This window comes from Protopterus annectens, chromosome 4.part1 (genome assembly GCF_019279795.1).
Source record: "Protopterus annectens isolate FY-2018-M chromosome 4.part1, PAN1.0, whole genome shotgun sequence".
NCBI classification, from domain to species: Eukaryota; Metazoa; Chordata; order Ceratodontiformes; family Protopteridae; genus Protopterus; species Protopterus annectens.
In genome coordinates this window covers 622,231,083-622,252,585 of record NC_056734.1, presented here as the reverse complement: position 1 = coordinate 622,252,585, position 21,503 = coordinate 622,231,083, and the positions used below count along the sequence as shown (strand labels likewise).

The 21,503-nt window shown below is 40.6% G+C and overlaps 1 protein-coding gene across 11 annotated transcripts in view; it reads left to right on the top strand.

Moving 5' to 3' along the window:
• Positions 1-21,503, top strand: part of AGFG1 (ArfGAP with FG repeats 1) — a 1,878,478-nt gene that overhangs the window by 1,660,115 nt on the left and 196,860 nt on the right. For 10 of the 11 annotated variants that reach the window (XM_044070432.1, XM_044070430.1, XM_044070441.1 and 7 more), the window contains one exon: positions 15,686-15,778. In XM_044070432.1, coding sequence (XP_043926367.1) covers positions 15,686-15,778 — 93 coding nt within the window. The remainder of the gene's footprint in view (positions 1-15,685; positions 15,779-21,503) is intronic. The other variant, XM_044070431.1, reaches the window with a different exon arrangement.

Below are 21,503 nucleotides of genomic sequence, written 5' to 3'. Positions count from 1 at the left end.
CACATAATAAAGATGCTGAATGAATAGAAGAAGTAAAAGAAACCGTAAAAAGTTCAAATGTACAAAATATGAAATTGGGTGACGTTCGAAAGACATGCGTAGAATGGGCATGCCTTCGTTGAAGGTTGGGCATCGAGCTGGCACCTCGGCACCCATAAAAAATCTACTGCCAATCGTTAGCGGAGTTCCGCTGTGGCAATCCTAACCGGGAAAAGCCAAACGAAGAAGAACAGCGAGAGAAATTGAAACAAAATTAAGAAAAGCTCCTAAATGGAAAACCTCAGACCCAGATGCAGCACCTAATTTGTGGCTAAAAGTATTAACATTTTTACAAGAAGCTTTAGCCCCGAGTACTTGGATGCACACCCCGAACAATCACCAACCTGGTTAACAGGAAAAACAATATTCAACAAGGGTAAACGTGCAAGACATTCTAAAATCTATAGACCAATAACTTGCCTTCTGACAACATATAAACTGTACACTGGAATTGATGCCAACAGAGTTTATATTCATTTAGAAGAAAAATCAATCATGGCAATAGAACAAAAGGGTGACAAAAGAAAGTCATATGGCGCAAAGGATAGTTTGTTAAATAAAGTCGTAATGGAGAATTGTAAAAAGGAGAATCTAAGTATGGCATGGATAGATTACAAAAAAGAATTTGACAACATCCCACATTCAGGGATAAAGGAGGGCTTACAAATGTACAAGATAACACCCTGCATTGATCGATTAAATTACAGTGACCACAAAACAGTGGCAAACCAGTTTGGAGCTAAGCCATGATAGTGGACAAGTCATTATCCCAGGGATAAAAATTCAAGTGGGGGTATTCCAGGGTGATTCTTTGTCACCATTCCTCTTTTGTCTTGCCCTTGACCTATTAAGCTCTACACTTTAACAGATTAGATTATGGTTACAGTTTGACTCCCAGAAAATAGCAAAGTGTAAAGACTTCATGTTTTTATGGATGATTTAAAACGTTATAGTTGATCAGATGAACTGAACGTGCAACTGGAAGTGGTCAAAGCTTTCTCCAGTTATATAAGAATCTCATTTTGTTTTGATAAATGCGCAAAAGTAACATTTAAAGTAGGAGAGCTACAGTACAAAGAAAATATTAGTCTGGGACATGAATGTGATATAAAGGAACTTGAGCAGGAGGGAGTGTATAAACATTTGGAAATTGTTGAAGGATTAACAATATTGCATGAACAGATATGAACAAATCTCCATAAGGAGTATTGTAGAAGACTAAAATTAATATTTTTTTAAATACCCTCTTTTAAATGTCATAGTTTTTTCAATAAACTATCATATCTTTTTCTTTACTCATTAACTAGTATTAACTTGCGTGATGACATACATCTCAATCCTAGTCCTTTCACTCCTCATTCACCACACATCTCCCAACAGCTCAACAACAACCACCCTATCTTACCACAAGATACCAAATCTAACAATTCTGATTTACTCATCAATCTTAACATAAGAAGCATTCTGAGTAAACTTCATGACTTTCATGCTGCTATTGCTTTATACTCCCCTGATATTGCCATATATTAATAACCACGAGATCGTGCCTACTGGTTACAACATCATTCAACATGATAGAAAAATGAAATATGGTGGTGGGGTTGCCATCTTTTTCAAAGACACCCTTAAACTAGAGCAAATTAACTGCTCCCTCCAAGAACTCCCTAACATTGAACTAATAGTTACATACCTTATTAACACCCACAAAACCCTAAACATCCTAACGTACATCCCTCCTGGCAACAGTCTGACAACAGAAAACCTGTTGTTCTGGATATCTTCCAACTTCACTCAAGAAACCATAGTTCTTGGTGATTTCAATCCTGACTGACATACGTGTTCATCTAATAAGGCATCTAACTTTATCAGTCTTTATAGTTTCACCCAAATGATTCAATCTCCTACCCGTTTGATAAACATTCTAACAAGCAGTCCATCCTTGACTGGATTCTCATCAATAAATCTGTCTTTTCTCATATAGCTGGTTGCCTGCCTGACACACTTAGTGATCATTTACCTACTTTAATCCTAAGAAATAAATTCCATAACCCCAGCAATATTACCTTTAAACTTCTCCATAACATGAGAAACCTCTCTCCTTCTTTAACACCCTTCTTAAACAGTATGATAGGAAACTCCTAAAAACTCTCCAACTTGACTTAGCAGCCCAATACGTCAATAATGCCTTTTAAAATATTTTTGACAGTATGGCTCCCTTTAGAAAAAAATTGCAGCAAATCTAAATGTGCACCCTGCTAACAACGTGACAAAGCCTGGTCCACCTACCACTTAATAATATTTCTGACCTCCTAGCATACGAACAACTTCGAAACCTAGCCAAGAAACAGAGTATTCTTGATAAAAAGTCCTTCCTCAAATCCCAACAAGAATACATACATAACCCCCAAAAATTCTGGCAAAGCATTAATCACCTCCTGAAACCTGGTAACCCCCCCCTACCTGTAATACTACAGATAGCCTTGTCACACAATTCAACTCTCATTTCATCAACTCTATTGAATCCCTATTACAATATAAGCAAATCAAACCTCTAACCATACCTAATCCCAATAATTCCCCAAACCCTTTCACATTCCTAACTGTCCAAACTAGCTCTATCAAAATGCTTTTCATCAAACTTAAACCCTCATCTCCTTCTGCTGATCTTCTTCCAGATGAATTGTTAAAACTAGCTGTTTCAGCTGTCTGCTACCCTGTTTCCATACTAATTGATCATTCCATCTCTGAGAGCTGTGCCCCCTTGGAAAATCTCATACATCATACCACTCCATAAATTTAATTTAATTTAATTTTATTGCTATCATTTGTCTGTCACTACCAATCTTTAATTTACTCCAGGTGCAGGGTTCCTTTTTTCCAGCTATTGCTCTGGCTAGTATTACACTTACTGTATTCCATCTACCATACTTGTGTTTCAGTGCACAGTTATGTTAGTTTTTTATTTAACTAGTTTTTTGTAACTTTGTATTTTTTTCTTTGTTGTATTTACCTTGTTTAACTTCCTGCTTCTTATTTATTTTGTGTAACTTTGTTATGTATTTGTAAGTTGTAAGTCATTTTATTACTTTGTTTTACTTGCGGAGCTTTTCTCCCCGGGTCTCCACTGAAAATGGGCTTTCAACCCAGTTGGACATTAACCGGTAACAAATGCAAATAAATAAATATTGAAAACAGGCCTGACATCTAGGAACAAAGTCGAAGATGTAAACCAATTTACTCTTCCTGTTCTAACTTAGTTTTGGGTGATTACCTGGCCTAAAAAGGTACTGGATCATTTGGACAGGAATACTAGAAAAATGTTTCATGCTTACCAGATGATATATAAAAATCAGTGTATACCAAGATTATATATTCCTTGTCCTGAAAGAGGGATGGGCCTCCTCAAAATTTTGTATAGATCTGCAGTTATAGGACTGCATCCATATCTGCTGACCTCATCAAATTCAAACATAGTGAAAGTTTTGAAACATGACAAGAACAAGTCTAAGATGACTTCCCTGCTTAGTTTATCAGAAGCATATTGGTTTCAAGTGGAAATGGAAACCAAAGCAGAAGTAGACAAAAATCAGGCAGTAAATGAATGTCAAAAAACAAAAGAAAGAATATAAGGGGAAGGATCGAATGAGAAGACAAGGAATGTGGAAAAGGCATAAATATAGTTGCAAGTACAGAAAACTCCTGGAACAACCTCATGTTTATCAGAATTTGACACAGGAATGGTTCGGGAGGTTGGCATAATGGTTAAGGTGTTTACCTTACAAACATAAGTTGCTGGGTTTGATTCTCACATGGGGTAATTGGCAGGCTGAAAATGGCCCGCAAGGGCAGTTAGCCTAGTACTAATCTATGAACCTATGAACTATGGTACTCTGGCTGTTATGTTTTTTTTTTTTTTTTTATGGAAATATGATATCTGAAATACAACTAGTAAATCCAACATTTTAGAGGGCTTTTGTTCTCTCAGTCTGGCGACATGCTTGGTTTCCACCTGGGTCCTCTGCACAAAAGGCTGGGGGCAGGTGATTTATGAATGCAAATATCAGTTCGGGAATTAGTCCCGATTGATTATCAATATGATTTATGGGGGAACAGATTCTAAGTACCATTTGACTATTTTGTTTGAGACTCTTTAGTCAAAGGTGGTGTACCCTCAAACGTTGAGGATTCCATTGAGATGGCATGTGTTTTGTACCAAATACTGTATTAAATGTCTTTCTTTTTTATATTATGAACTATTTGTTGAATTGACAAATAGCCTTTTCTGCCTGAAAATAGAGTAAGCAGGTGGTGAGAGTTCACTGTCAAAACAAGAATGACAGACTGTAGACTGGTATTGTTCACAAAGAGCATGAAATTTCTCAAACATGTTGCAGATGCCTTTCACACCCTTCAGGTAGATTGCTCAATGAGAAGAGAAACAGAGCAATCTAACAAGAAGCATGTAGAGGCCCAGGTTTTAGTCTGTGTTCTCAGATTACTGATGTTTGTTTTGAATTTATAACCTTGGCACACCTGTTCACCCACATCTTTTGCCTTTATATTTAAGGAGTTTTTGCAGATTTGCTAAGAACTTCGCAATGTGGCTGTTTAATCTTAAGTGCCAACAAGTTTTGAAACATGAAGAACATATTGTGTTAACACAGCATTACAGTAATGGTTGATTTGCATAGGGGTAGCCATTCTGTCTACTTTCCTGCATCGGAGGAAGGACATTCAGTGATAAGCCGTCATGTATGAAACTGAATACAAAATAACAGGTTCTATAACAAACACTAGGCTATAACCAGTGTCTTGATAACCAAGAGATGCCAAGTCATGCCAAGTATACTTACGCATCTTTAACTATAGTTAACTTTAGCAAGTAAGTATCTAGTTGGAAGTGGGTATGGTCTCTATAATTTCCTGACAACAGAAGATTGTAATCAGGTACAGCTGTGTAACCTTGACCAGTAAATAAATAGTCCTGTTACTTGGTTACAAATTGCTGACTCTGCACACAAGATATGTGTAAGGCTGCAGGAAACCTATCTGTTGGACATTCTCTATCAACAGGCTTTACAACAAAAGGAAGAAACTGTTGTCCAAGGGTAAAAGCGCACAAATTCCCAATTGGAAAAACTCTCTCCTCAGCCTCAGCAAGCAAATTGGACCACTAGTCAAAATCTCCAAAGCCAGTTATGAATCAAAAATAGCCTCTGAAACAAAGGCTAACCACAAAGCCTTTTTCCGTTACGTCAGGAACCTCCATGCAAAGCCCAGGTTTGTTCAGAAATAGTTCATAACGGTACCACTTACACTGGTCCTGTTGACTTAGCCTAGCCAACCTGCTAGCAGATAGGTTCAGCGTAATCTTCACCCCCCCCCCTGCCCCCCCCCCCCCAAGGCCCGTTTGACATCCCCGGTACTTGTCCTGCACCTAACATCTCTGTAGGTAAAGTGTTAAAGGCCCTATCCAATGCAAAGAACACAGCTTCCATGGGACCTGATAGTATCCCAGGCTGTATTTTGCACCATCTCCAGCAAGATCTAGCCTCATCTTTGAGCACCCTATTCAAGCGTAGCCTAAGTACAGGCTTCATGTCAGCAGAGTGGAGAACTGCCATTGTCATCCCTTTGCACAAAGGTGGTGCCACTACTGACCCTGGAAACTATCACACCATTAGCTTGACAAGTCTGATCTGTAAGGCCATGGATTATATTATTATGAATCTCATAAACAAGGACACAAGCAATTTCCAAGTACTTGACCCCACCCAGTTCGGATTCAAGGGCAAACCTTGCCTGTTGAACCTGGTTGACTTTTTTGAGACTGTCACCAAGGCACTGTGCTTACCGTGGCTTGGCCAAAGCCTTTGACACAACCCCCCCTACTTGGACATCATCAAAAAGCTAATAACTTGCCATACGTCTCTATCGGATCAGGTGGGTGGCCAACTGGCTGACTGATAGGACCCACAAGGTCAAAATAGGTGCCTCCATCTCTGATCTCGGGGATCTTTCCTGGGAACCCTACTGTTTGGCATGTACTTCTCAGAGGTCCAGGCAAAGACAAATGGCCTGTGGCTGACCAGTTTTCTGGATGACTGTAAGTCGGGTGCTATCATTGATTCGCCAGATGATGTTAATATACTATAAGAGGGTCTCAGCAGCAAATGACTGGTGCCAAAGTCATGGCCTTAAGTTAAATGCAAAAAAATGTATTGTACCATTCGGCAAAAACACGGCCCCTACTGATTACCACATCAATGGCAACCCCCTGAGCACACAGCCTGTGGTGAGAGACCTGGGTACACAGGTTGACAACAACCTCACATTTGACCGTCCTGTAGAAAAGCCTTTTACTTAGTTCATCTCATAAGTTAAGGGATTGCATCCAGAAAAGAGGCCATTACCTCTCTGTACTCCACCCTCATTAGGCCAATAATTGAGTACAATGCCCCTTTTGGTATGTACCTCTGCAAACACCTGCACCAACTGGAAATGCCACAAAAATACCTCAGAAAGAAAATCCATGGCCTCCCAACACCTATCCTATGTGGACAGGTTCAAATTACCATCACTCTACTCGGTATCATACAGATTGTTCAGAGGTGATCTGTGTCTTGCCTACAAGGCAATCTCAGACCCTATTTTACTAGGGATGCTCCATATCCATAAGTCTAACTCATTGCACATTACCCAATCGGAAGGCCTAAATCTAATATGTAACATTAACAAAACCTGCTAGAGAGACAGGTTTGTCTCCCAGAGGCTGCCCTGTCTCTGGAATAAACTCCCCATACACATCAAACAAAGTATGTCAATGACCCTCTTCAAGTGCATCCTTGATGAGTGGATGGGAAGCCACAACTTTTTCTGAGAAGTTCCATGTGTGCCCCTCATTGACTGGACTGACAGGTGCTGATTGAGGTTTCTTTTTTGGGATAAACTCTTGGCTAGGCTTGTTAGGGCACCAGGGCCATTAGCCTAATAATCTGCTATGATCCTGTAAATAGCAGACTAGATTGCACTGGTATTTCCCAAGGAACGTATCTAGTAGTCCAACATTAATCTTGCAATGTTGCCTCGTGGTCTTCAGAACATAATGTGATGGCACAGTGGTGCAGCACTAACGTGGTCGCCTCACAGCAAGGGGTTCTCCAGTTCAATTCTCAGCTGGGGTGCCTTGTGTGTGGAGTTTGCATGTCCTCCCTGCATTCATGTGGGTTTCCTCTGGGTGCTCCAGTTTCCTCCCACGTCAGGCAGAGATCCCCACAATGGAAGTTTTTAAGGGAGCAACTGGCAGACAGCAGCAGGGTCTGGAGAGCTCCTACCTGGGTGAAAAGGATTAGGCAGAGCTCCCCCATGATGGGAGTCCTTGAGGAAGCACCAGGGCAAATGGCAGAGGGGTCTGGAGAGCTCCTGCCGGGGTGAAGGCATCCAACTTCACCCTATAACCAATGGCATCCTTGAAAGATCACAAAGTCCCCAGAGCTGCTCTGGATGGGAAAGCAGGGGGCCTCTGAAGCCTTCATGAGACTGGATCTGCCCCTCAGCAGCTGAGGGGAGTTCCTGAGCGGCGGACAGGACCAGAGCGACACTCCCCTGAGAAGGTCCGAGGGCATGAGCGATCCGGCATGATTTGGCAGTCTGCAGGAGACATGAAGGTGGCAGAGTCCCCTGACATGGGCGGGGGGGCGCAGCTGGGGAAGGTCTCTTGGCCAGGTTGAAGGGGAGGCCTGGAGGGGTCGGCCCTGACAGAAGTCAGTAAAGGTGCACTGGGCAGATGGGTGTGGGGCCTAGAAAGCTCCTACCTGAGTGAGTGGGGTTAGGCAAAGCACCCCCAGACAGAAGTCCTGGAGGGAGTGACTAACGAATGGAGGCAGAGCATGGAAGTCTCCTGCCAGGGTGAAGGCATCCGACCTTACCCCATACTCAATGACATACCAAACAAATCGCAAAGTTCCCAGAGCTGCTCAGGATGGGAAAGCAGTGGGACTGGCTACCACAGGAAGCCAGGTCACCATTCAGACTGAGCGGTCAAAACTGGGACATTTCTGTGTCCCAAAGACAGTGTTTGGGATTCCAGGACAGAGACTTCCAAACCGGGACTGTCCTGGAAAAACTGGGACTGTTGGTCACCTTGTGTGTACCCATACTTATCCATACTTAGATGACTGTCTCATTCATGTAAGACCCACTTTAGAGACCCTGGACAGCTTACAGATCACTGTGGACTGTTTTCAGAAGTTGGGTCTCGCCCTAAATTTTCAAAAATTTTGTATTGTTCCTCAAACAAAGATTCTGTTTCTGGGAGCCCTCATAAACTCGGTTCAACAGAAAAAACTTCCTCCCACAAGTGATGATTGATTTCTTGGCAGGCTACCTGACTGGTCTGCTTCCAAAGCAGATCATCTGTACAAAAGAATTCCAGAGGATACTGGGGTAAATGGCAACATGCATTCTCATGATCCCATTCACAAAGTTACACATGAGGAAACTTCAGTGGTTTTTAAAAAAATATCTGGGAACAACACTCCTGACCCCTGAAAACCCTACTGCCCCTCTCTCCATGCTTGACAAAGGATCTCTTGTGGTGGAAGAGCACCATACAAAGGAACGCAGGAACAAATTCACGTTGTCAGAACCAGACAAGGCAGCTCAGACATAGCTTGAGGAGACTGTTTAGGTCCCCTGAAGGTACAGGGCATTTGGCCCCCACAGGAGATAAAGTTGCATGTAAATATAAAGGAGTTACTAGCAGTCTAACTGACCATAACAGCCTTTCAACAAAAATTAATCCCAGGGACACTAAAAATCTGGATAGACAACACTACAGTTATGCGTTACATAAACAAGGGGGGACCATGTCTTTTCCCCCTGTGCGACCTTTCCAGAAAAATTTGAATGCTGGCTCAATTATTTATTTATTTATGTTATTTATTTGGATGGCGCAGTGGTGCAGCGGTAGCGTTGTCACCTCACAGCAAGAGGTTCTCCAGTTCGATTCTCGGCTGGGGTGCCTTCTGTGTGGAGTCTGCATGTCCTCCCTGCGTTCGTGTAGGTTTCCTTGGGGTGCTCCGGTTTCCTCCCACATTATAAAGACATGCATCTGGAGCCTTTCTCCCCGGGCCTCCGCTGAAAATTGGCTTCGTTCCAAGTCGGACTTTCCCGGTTAACAAATGATAAATAAAAATAAATAAATAAAATAAAATGCTGCTGACAGGTGTGTAACTTGAGTGGGTGATGAGGTATTTTAAGTTGTTTACAAAATATTACAAATCTAATAGTTACTGAGCTTACTGTGACTTATAAAATTCAGTTTAAGACCTAAAACTTAAAGAATGCTACCACTATAAAAATAGTGTGTGCCGAATATAACAAATCTAATAGTTACTGCATATACTGTGACATAAAATTCAGTTTAAGACCTAGAACTTAAAGAATACTACCACCATAAAAATAGTGTGTGCTGAAGCGCTTGCCATTTATACTTCTTTCTTAAACCCTGCGGTTCCAGAAATATGAACATTAGTTTGGAAAATGAGGACAAAATTTGATTCTGTCAAAAAGCTTAGGCTTTGCCATTGGAAGTTACAGTGCAAACTTCCTAAGCTCCACTGGAGTGAATGAATTAAATTCCAGGCCAGAGCAATACCCTAGCAGATTCCCTAAGTAGGGATATTCTGGACCCCAACAAGTTGATGCTGAAGAGAGGCCATCTTGGATCTGACTATATAGTGGGTATCCCCTCGATAGACCTGTTTGCCTGTCTCCACAGCAAGCAACTATAGAAGTTCTGCTTCAGAATACAACAGACATTGACAGTCTGATTCCTGTGTGCTTTCCCGCTTTTATCCCTGATCCCCAGGGTACTGACAAAAATCAGGGTGGGGACAGCTCTAGCATGATCCTAGTTGGCCCCCTTCTGGCCACAGCAATGGCTCTCCTTCCACCTGACTCTCAGCTATGGCAGATTCTGCACCCTACCACAGGAGATAGAGCTCTCAGCCAAGTTACGGGGTCTGTTTACCACCCCTACCTAGCCACCCTCAGGTTAACCACAAGGAGGATTAGGTTTTGACACCCAAGACGGCTTCCTGTCCTAATAAAGTGCTCTCCATTTTAAAGGGAAGCAAGATGCCCAATACCAGGAAATCATTCCTGGCAGAATGGAAAAGATTTTCCGCTTGCTGTCATAACAGTGACACCAACCCTGCTTAAGCAGACATCAGCTCAGTCTTGCAGTGCCTGTCAGGTCTCTACACTAGGACTTTCCTATTCTAGTATTAAGGTACATGCATCTGCGCTATCAGCTTGCCTGCACAGCGCTTCACCTATCTTCTCACACCCCCACATGAAACTTTTTCTAAAAGGGGTGATTCACTTCAGACCACCCAGAAGCATCCCCATTCTAGCATGGGATCAAAATTATGTTTTAGAAAAACTAGCCTTTGCCTCCCTTTGAATCTGCTGCCATTGCCTCTGTAAAGATGCTTACATAGAAGACCACATTCCTTTTAGCTGTAACATCATCTAGGAGAGTCTGAGCTACAAGCCGTCCTGTGTAAAGAACCTTTCACTGTATTCCACAGAGATAGGTTCACCCTCAAAACAAACCCATCATTTATGTCTAATGTAGTAAAATTACTTGCTTTAAACTAGCCTGTCTATCAACCAGTCTTATACTGAAGTCCACAAAACAGGGCAGGGCAGGTCCTTCACTCCTTGGATGTGCACAGAGCAAATCAGTTACTACCTAGACAGGACAAAAAATCCTTAATAGAGCAGAGCAATTGTTGGTGACTTTCACAGAGGGCAAAAAGCCTGACTCCAAGGGCTAGCTTACTGCATTAAATTTTATTATTCCCACCAAGAAAAAAATTTACCTGGTCATGTTAATGCCCACTCTACCAGACATAGGGCAACTACCAGAGCTTTCTCAAAGGAGTTCCCATCCAGACCATCCTAGAGGCAGCCACATGGACCTCAGTGCAAAATTTACAGTACAAAATAACCTAGGCAATGTCTCCAATGCTAAAGCAGGTTTCGCTTTTGCCATATTTTGCAAACACTTATTTCATAAGCTCATACAAATGACCCACCACATAACTTGTACCTTTTGGAGTCCTCTCAGAAATCAGTACTGCAGCATTGACTACAAAGAGCATAGTACAGTTGCATCCTACTTACCATAATTGTTGATGCTTGAGTAGATCAGTGTTGCAGGTAGACATCCTCACCCTCCAGCCCCATTATCTGCTGACCAGTTAATGTCCTTCCGCATCACTGTTGCAGTATTGCTTTCACTAGGGATCCTCTGCTATGGGTAGCCTGACGTCTGGCCAGTATACCAAAGACTTAGGTTGTAGTAGGAATGTCATATGTAACACGTATGCTTCCCATGCTCAGCGTGGGGCATAAAGCTGACATACAGACTAACCAGCCTCTGAACTTCTTTGACACCAGTCCGAATGTCATTTTCACACTCTTTCATCTGCTGGTTGCCAAGCTTTTTTTCAGTAAGTGCCCCATTTGGAGTTTTTCTTCTTTTCTTTTACTTGTGGTTGTTTATTTCATGCCATCCAGAAAGGGGAAATGGTATTGTGGGAGACACTGCCCTCCCTTCACGAGCAGTGTTTGTTTTGCCCAATCCTCCTTCCTGGGACCTTAATTTTATCCTAGAAAAATTGACTTGGGCTCCTTTTGAGCCTGCAGCTTCAGCTTCCTTACAGCATTTCTCTTGGAAGACTGTTCTTCTTTTGGCCGTTACCTCCGCTATGTGGGTGTCTGAGCCTCAGGCCCTTATGGCTGTTCTTCCTTTTCTGTTTTTTTTGCAAGGACAGGATGTCTTTTCATATTAATCCTTCTTTTATGCCCAAGGTGGTTAATGAACTGTCTCTTAATCAGTCTATTCATTTGCCCACTTTTTTCCCCTTCTCCACAGATTGCTAGTGAGATGGTATTTCACACTTTGAATTTGCATAGACAACTGAAGTATTATTTGGATAATACAAAAGCCATTCTTAAATCTGAGCAGCTTTTTGTTTCCTTTCATCTTAGATATTTAGGTTTGGCTGTTTCTAAGCAAACTCTTTCATCTTGGATATCAAAGGCCTTTTCCTTTTGTTACTCCTTTCATGGGAAAAGCCTTACTTCTGTTAAATCTCATTCTACCAGTGTCGTGGCTTCTTCTGGAGTTTTTTTTTTTCAAAGGTTTGGATACTAATTTTATTCTTGAGGTAGCTACTTGGACTTCTGTGCCTACTTTTACCAAGCACTACAAGTTGGATGTTGTTTCTAGGGCTAGAGCAAGATTTGCCAGGGCTATCCTGCATGGTTTTATTGACGGCTGTGCTGGGCCTTCCTCTTCCAAGCTTCCTTCCTTAGCTTTTGTACTTTCCTATCTGTAAGGAATGCTACAACAAAGATATGGAGGGACATAGTACAGTTGTGCAAAATCTTAGCATAACAGTAGATGACCTTCTCTTCATTGTTACAGTATTCGCTCCCTAACCCCCCCCCCCCGTTTTCTTTCTCCTCCTGGTTGCACATGTTTCTCCTTTCCCCTTGGATCACTGTTCCTCCTGGGGTGCTTCAGTTCTGAGTATGGTATGTCTGTACATCACCTTTATGCCCTACTCCGAGTGTGGTGAGCATATGAGTGACGTATGATGTCCCTATTACAACCTAAGGCTTTGGTGTACTGACCAGATGTTGGGCTGCTGTTGGCAGGGGATCCCTACTGTAAGGAATACTGCAACAGTGAAGAGAGGGAGATCTACTGATATGGTAAGATTTTACACAATCTCTCCATCATCACTTCTCTGTCTGTTATGCACCCCCCCCCCACTTAAAATGTTGACATCTGTGGAGGTTGTGCTGTCCTCAGACATCAGACTGCTCCTTCACTGCCAACAGATGCTCTTCTTATACCACAACGTCCATAAGTCAGTCTTCAGATGTCCATCGGTTAGGGATGATATAAAGACTCTGGAAATCAGGCTAGTCATGGGTTTCTGTATGTCAGGATGACCCAAGAATCAGTTCTGCAACACTGGTCTTACTCAAACAGCTACAGTTATGGTAAGTGGGACACAACTGTGCCTTAATTTCCTACTACTTAGAAAACTTCCACATTTCCATAACTAATCTTTCAGTTATCTTAATAATATGCTTGACATTGTCTGCATCTAAGCTGTATTCTTTGTCTCCATCTAAGCTGTATTCTAAAAAATGTTGTGTTATAAGACATGTTTGTTGTATTCATTACACCAGCATAACAAGAATGCAGCAAGCTTCCTATTTTGCTGTCTCACCCTAAATCTGGTTATCGCCGCGGTGGTGCAGAGGTTAGAGTTGTCGCCTCACAGCAAGAGGTTCTCCCGTCCGATTCTCGGCTGGAGCGCCTCCTGTGTGGAGTGTGCATGTCCTCCCCACAGTCGAGTGACATTAAAGACATGCAGGTAGGTGCGAGCATGAATGGGCAAGCCTTCGTTGAAGGTTGGGCGTCGGGCTGGCAACTCGGCATCATAAAAATCCACTGCCAATCATGAGCGGACCGGAGTTCCTCTGTGGCGACCCCTAACTGGGAAAAGCCGAAAGTCAACACACACACACCCTAAATCTGGTTATCATGTAGATGAGTATTGATTAATTACTTTAGAACATTTTACCAACAAGAAATGTCATGATTTATTGAAAACGTGCAATTCTGTGTTATCTGTCTTTAGTTTTTGCAAGCAGTACTCAAAAGTGCAATATTAAGCACATTCATTTATTGTAGCTGGGAGAAGAGTAATTCTTTTAGGGTTTATATGCTTCAAGTTGGGCAGTACACCAAGCTTTTGAAGTCTTTGCTGTACTTCATCTGCTTGGTAGTGAAAATCGAACAGTCTTGCAGCAGTTATTAGTATAGGAAAAGCAGACACGGAGAATACAGTAATGGTTACTTAATTTGACTCCGATTTAATAATTTGTTTGTCTGCAGGACATGCTGGTGACCACCCCTTTTGGGCCATCTGGATTCTTAATGAGGTACAGTGAGGAATAATACCAGGGAACTAGTTGGTGTCACCTGCATTCATTCACCAGTAAGGCAAAAAACTTGGTAAAGTACTGTACTTCACCCAGATCCATACTTATAAAGGAGGCATATGAGAGAATCATCTTACAGGTACACAGCTCATCTTGGAATTGGTAAGGACTTGCCATTAAAGTAGTACCTTGCCTCTTTCAGGTTATATCCTAATCCACAGACAAAATGAGAGTCTTCATGCACTGTATCATAACTAATCTGGACTAGCAAAAGTCAAAAAATTGCCATTTTCAAGATTTTCTTAAGACAGTGACCGCAGTCCTCCTCAGTCCTTGTTAGAGCCCAATCTTCATTGTTTTATGGGTCATAAATCTTTTTCTCACTGACTTTATCAGTCTACAAAACACATTTAAAGAGAGCAGTATGTTGTAAACTGTCATAAATGGCTTCTGGCCATTTCCCTAGCTAATGTCTAAATTAAAGGAAAGAAAAGACTTGGCTAAGTAGGCTACCAGTGTGTTTTAGCCTCACCCCTTGATAAAATAATTAAAAAGAATGTATGAGAGCAAAGCAGTGAGAAAAGCTCATTACTTCTCCCAACAACAGTTTTACTACTAAGCTTTGCAACTGAAATAAATTCTGGAGTGCACTTCAGCCATCTGCTAAAGGAATCCCCCTGTCTTTTCACAATCCACACCACTTCTATCAGAGTCCCATGCCCTCGAGTTGCTGATCATCTCTCCTAAAGGAAGTTTAAGAAGGAGCTTCCTAAATGTGCATGCATCTGCCCTAATATTTTTCTATTTTACTGGAAATCTTTTCTCAACCCTCCCATCACACACACACACACACACACACACACACACACACACACACACACACTCTTTTATGGTTTATGCATATCACTGTAAACAGGTCAGTAAGCTTCTTCCTTCTCTTTCTAACCACAGCATCCCTTGTTCTTCCTCACTCCACTCTAAGTGCACTCATCAGCTGCCAGGGGGTGATGATAAATTCTATAGGAATGCAACTGAGCCTCACCTTAGAGAATGATGTGGTTATGGGATTGAGTGCATAAGTTAATACTTTAGCCAGGGGATAATTGGGGTCCACCTTTAATTTCATATGGCCCCAGTCGGGGATGGGGATGAAGCCAGACCCTTAGGCCGCTGGAATGTAAGTGTTCTTTATTACTGTAGGCCAGCCAAAGCAGCATGGATGGATAGGGTACATAGAACATTCACACCTGCCTGGAAAATGGCTTCCACTTTTTGGCTGTCTTCCCTTGGAGATTTTAGGGACCCTCCTCTCCCCTAGGAATAAACAGGTTCAGTACCCACTAAAGGCAGTCTGATTGCTAGAAGGTATGGAGGCAAAAGTAATGTGGAAGGGGACAAGAAAGATTTAGGGGTAAATGTATGGTCAGTCATGCAAACTACGTGCAGTAAGGTAGTCAGAATTTCCAGTTCTAATTTAGTCATAGGAAGATTGAATGTCTTGATGTTTGTAGCCATCAGGCTTTGCTATCAATTGTACTATGACTGCATCACTTTATTTTATGACTTAGTTGCAATTAATACAGACTTTTTTTTTCCCTTTATTTGGTAGTAGCTGCAAACACGAATCCTTTCATGTCTGCCTCTGTTACCCCAGGAGGAATGCCTACAAATCCCTTTCAAAGTAATGGCAGAACAGCAGCAGGTAAGGAAAATGTAACACACACAGTTAAGATTGATTCTACTTAACTATATCTTCTAAAAGAAGGGACATAGGAGATGTGTCTTTCAAAATTGCATTAAAAATGCAAAGATTGCATCAGAACGTGATTTGTGAAGACTTTTGTTTTTTTTTTTTTGTAAAGCTGATGTAATGTTTTTATTGTATCCTTTCACCTATAAGAAGTTATCAGAGTATGTTTTGTACTGTGTTCATTTGTAAAAGCAGGAGATAACATAATGCCACTAAGATTTCTGAAATTCCTTCATCTCAGTGGGGTGAGATGGGGGACATCCATGGGTAGGGAGTGAATAGGCAGCTAGGCATTACAGTTAAAACTGCACTGGAAGATGCTGGCATCTCTCACCAGTAGTCTAAATGTAAGTCTTATGGTCTTTTTCCTTATCTTACACCACCAACAACACAGTTTCTGCTTTTGCTTGAAATGATACTGCAAGTGTCAGTTACCCTGACAGCCAGAATCATCATTGTTGTTGTAAGTTTTTGCTTTTATTTTAACCATGTTGGAAAATATGTTGATAACATGGCAGAAAATATATTGATACCAGAGCAGCAGCAAATGGGCCCAAAGTACATGACTAAATATTCCACACATTTGTATGCAGTAAGCTCACAAGTTACATATACTAAACTGTAGGTTTATTTTTCTTGCAAAGAAAAAGCAGAATGATATGCAGCTTTTTGATATTTTATTGAATCTTGAATATTGAATCTGACTGTCTTCTGTTAAAGAGCCTAAAATAGAAAGGGTGTTGAGTTGACTTGGATGCCCTGGCCTAACCAATTTTTAGTAGGCTTGCATTTTTGGTCTCATGAAATGACTGAGTATGTTGCTGTGGCAGTTGTATGAATTTCATCATATTAGTATAACCTTATTAAATGTAAGTACGTTTTAAAGTTTTATATCATTCCAAGTGCCTTCCTTTGTAGTAGTGAATATTCTTAACATGCATTTCTGAAATTACTTTTTTCTGTGGGTTTAAGATACACGAATATGGTTCAGTCTTATGATGACCAGCTGATTGAAGCATGTCAAGACATTATGACAGAATGCACTTTCAGTACAATTTGTGGTTCACATCCTGATTATTTGACAAGTGGATTATATGGCCCCAAAAGATATCAAAATGTTTAGGAAGCTACTGAAAAACCACAACACTCCCAAGGGCACAAATCACCAAAGCCATTTTTTCAGGAGGTTAAGCCTCCCCCCACACCCCTGAACTGTCTGTGTGTGTGTATATACATATATATATATATATATATATATATATATATATATATATATATATATATATATATATATATATATATAAAATGGGTTTACTATCAAATTGTCGATCCCGTTTTGTGCGACGCGCATTGCCCGAACGCGGAACTGCGAATGTCACTACACCGACGCCCAGATGTGCGAACGGCAAAATCTACTTCATCCGACCCATGGTAGCATGGGTGTGGAGGTGTTGCGCGGCCGGTAATGTCGATCGTCGGAGTTTCGCGGTTTCGGTTCGCTATCGAAACGGTTTCGGTGTTTCAGTTCGCGCAAATGCGTCGATGGGGTCGCCGTTCGCACGGAGTGCATTCGAACATTTAATAGTAAACCTATAAAATGTACTTTGTTTCATTGAAAGTTCATTTCACTGAATTTGAATTAATTCTGACCAAATTGCTGAAAACTCATTTTACCGAATCTCTAGTTTGGATATATATTGTCTTTTGGAAAGAGTTAGTCATTGGTGGTGTAAGTATGCATGTCTGTGGTGTAAAACGTATTTTTCTGAAGCTTTCGCTGCAATATAATATAGAACCAAACTAAGTGGAAGGCTGTACCCCATACCCCCCAACTCTATATACTAATTCAAGGATTGCACTACAGTGGGGAAAAGACATATACCTTTTAGTTACCTTACATTACACAGTGCCTGTACTTCAATTCATTGAAAAGAGATTTGGTGAAATGAGTTTTCAGTAATTTGAGCTTTCAGTGATTTGGTCAGGGTCAAGTGAAATTCAGTGGAATAAGTTTCAATGAAACAAAGTAGACCCATAATATACACACACACACACACACACGCACACATATACACACCCACAAACACAAAGAGATTCGGTGAAATGAGTTTTCAGTAATTTGAGCTTTCAGCGATTTGGTCAGGGTGAATTGAAATTCAGTGGAATAAGCTTTCAATGAAACAAAGTAGACCCATAATATATATATATATATATATATATATATATATATATATATATATACACACACACACACACACACACACACACAGATGCGCACACAAAGTTTGCGATTGCAAAATCTTAGAGGAAGATAGTGATTTTAAAAAAAATGTGTGTATGTGTACGCATATATATATATATATATATATATATATGTGTGCATATATATATATATCTATATATCTATATATCTATATATATATATATATATATATATATATATAGATTCACTTCAGAAGCTCGAAATACTGAAATCTCGAATTTCAGTATCTCGAGCCCAAGAAGCCAAATCCACATAACAACGAAAACTAAAAACCGCGGAATTCAAAACCTCGAATACCGGAGGTTTTGAATTTTGCAGTTTTACTACACACACACTCACATCCTCCACACAAACACACACAATCACTCTACAACATGAAAGCAAGGGGGCAAGCACCCCTGCACCCTCCATGTGGGGGGCTGTGCCCCCCACACCCCCCTACTTAAATATTCTCACTCCAAGGACACACTACATACAAGCACACACAAAACACCACCACACAAACTACATTCTCCTCGCACACACACATCACAGAAACAAAACGCACTGATACACACCACAGCCTCTACCCAAACCCCTTAACACACACACACACACACACACACACACACACACACACACACACACACACACACACACTTACCTGAATACATGACCACAGCAAAAGTTTAGAAGCGCGAAATTCAAAACCTCCGGTATTCGAGGTTTTAAATTTCGCACTTCTAAACGTTTCACTATTATGTGGATTCGACTTCTTCGGCTCGAAGTACTGAAATTCGAGATTTCAGTATTTCGAGCTTCTGAAGGGAACCCATATATATATATATATATATATATATATATATATATATATAGTACACACACACACATATACACTCGCTGACAAAGTTTGAGATTGCAAAATTTCAGACGAGAGGAAGATAGTAATAAAAAACACTCACTCTGTCTCTCGTCAGTTTCACTATCATTACAAAATGCTGCATGGCTTCCACTTATGAACAATTGGTTTACCTAGTTGTTTTATGGTTAGTAAGGCCCCTCAGTGTACCCCCTGCAACCTCTCTGCATTATTGCTAACTCTTATGTAGCAGTTCCTCTGAGAAAGGTATACAATTTAGTTATGTCATGTTTTTTTATTTTTTTGTGATTGAATATTTTTGGGAAGTGCTTTGACTAAAGTAGCAGTTGAATGCATACATTTTTATATATTTTATTTTTCTTACATAGCATTTCTTCAGTAGACATCTCATATTCACTGAAAATGGGGCTGTGCATTTCAAGTATGTGATAGGAACTGGTGTCTCTGCTTGCTTATTGTGGATTAAGTAATGATCTGATGTCAATTTTCATTCATTCCTCAACAGTTGGGTTCAGTTCCAATCCTCTGCTCTGACTCTGCCATTACTTTAGCTCGTGACCACTAGGAAATTCTTGAGCTCCTTCTCTACCCATAATGCACCATTATGTAACGTACCCCAGATCTCGATTGCCAGTTTTTCGTTTGGACATGGTCGCTTTGAACTTTCGAGCTTCTGGGTTTGTAGAGAAGATAAAAAGACAAGATTTGGCTTGCTTCTAAACCATCTGGAAATACAAAGTTGATATAAGTATACTTTTTTGCACTTTTTCCATCATATTTAATAACTCTGTGCTACATTTATTTATTATCACTGGTTTTCTGCATGCATTGTTAAAGAATCTCCATGTGCTTACTGCTATACTGCTCTTATGTTGTTGATTGCATTGCATCTGTTATATCTGTCTCCATTTTATTTTTTCCCACCCACCTGTTGTTTTCTTAAAACTTGGTGCCTTTTGAGTTGCCAGCCTCTACTATAAATTTGATATTGGATACTTCTCCCAGTCCTATCACATCACCTTATTCTACTGGGTACTGTGGGATCATTTGGGAAGGTCCACCCCTTTAGTTTCTTAACCTTGAATTATCTTCTATTTCCTCCCTTAACTAAAAAACAAAAAAATTAACACTTTACTCAGCTTTTTTTACTGTGTTTGTGTTTCTTGTTATTACTTTATTTTGCTTTTGCTGCTTGTTCTTAAGTGTTCATTTGCATTTATTCTGCTGCATTTATTACTGCTTGTTAGTAGCCTGATTAAATTGTAATTGTTATTCTCAGCCTCTTAGTTTTGGTTTATGGACGTGGACTTCAGGCCAGTTATTTTACATTGAGGGTTTCTGGTCTGCACATTTATGGGAGGAGAAGGTAACTTCTGCCCTTCTGGAAATTGCTGGGTAAATGCTTATTGTGTCTGTTGTTCTAAGTGTCTTTGTTCTAGTTTAAGCACTTGGGTTCCAGATCAGTTATTTTACATTAGGAGGATTTGTAGTCTAAACTCTTGAGGCAGGAAAGGATAGCCTACCACCTTTCTAAGCTGAGAATTGCTGGTTGAAGGATCATGGTGTCTGTTATTGTGAACGTGTCATAGTTCTGGTTTAAACCCTTGGGCTCCAAACCCAGACTTATTGTGCCTGTTGTTCTAACTGCCTTTGTTCTGGTTTAAGCACTTTGGTTCCAAACCAGTTATTTTATATTAGTAAATTTTGTGGTCTAAACTCTTGTGGCAGGAGAGGATAACCTAGACACTTCTGAATTGTGAATTGCTGATTGAAGGCTCATTATGTCTGTTATTTTGAAAGTGTCTTAGTCCTGGTTTAACCACTTGGGCTCCAAAACAGTTATTTTACATTAGGAGAGTTGAGGTCTAGAGTCTTGCGGCAGGAGAGTGTGGCCTAAGCCCTTCTAAGCTGGGAATTGCTGGAGAAGACATATTGACTGTTATGAGTGTGATTTTAATCACTTTGAATTTCTAGTACTACTGCATTTTATATCATAGGCCAAATTCAGACTTGCTGAATCTAGAGAGGTATTACTTGAGCAATAAAAACATCTCTTCACTGAGATATTGAAATATCTGTAACTTAAATTGCTTCCAACCTAACTATAAGTACCTCTTTTTGTTCTTATATTGCACTTTTAATTTGTATTTACATTCTGCTGTTTGAATTGTCTGAACTGTTTTTTTCCATATTTTACTGTATACTGTACTAGTTTAGCTGTAGCATAGCCCAGTTCCAGGTTTGCTGTTTCTGGGTGTGTTTTGTAACTTCTGAACATCAAATTCAAGACATCCTTGTTGGTAAAGTTTCTTCTGCACCCTTGTGGGAGGAGAATGCTGTCTGGGTCCCATTTTATCTGGGGTGATTGCACTAAAGCTCAGACAGAGCATCCTTATTGGCTAGCTTGAGTTAAAAGGGTTATTTCTTGTTTTGTTTAAATCCTGCATTTGCACTTGTTTGCGTGTAGTACACCATTGTGCACTGCTGCATAGCGGTGGTTTCCATTGGTGGTTATAGATGCAAACATTTTGCTTGTTAAATTTTCCTTTAGCACT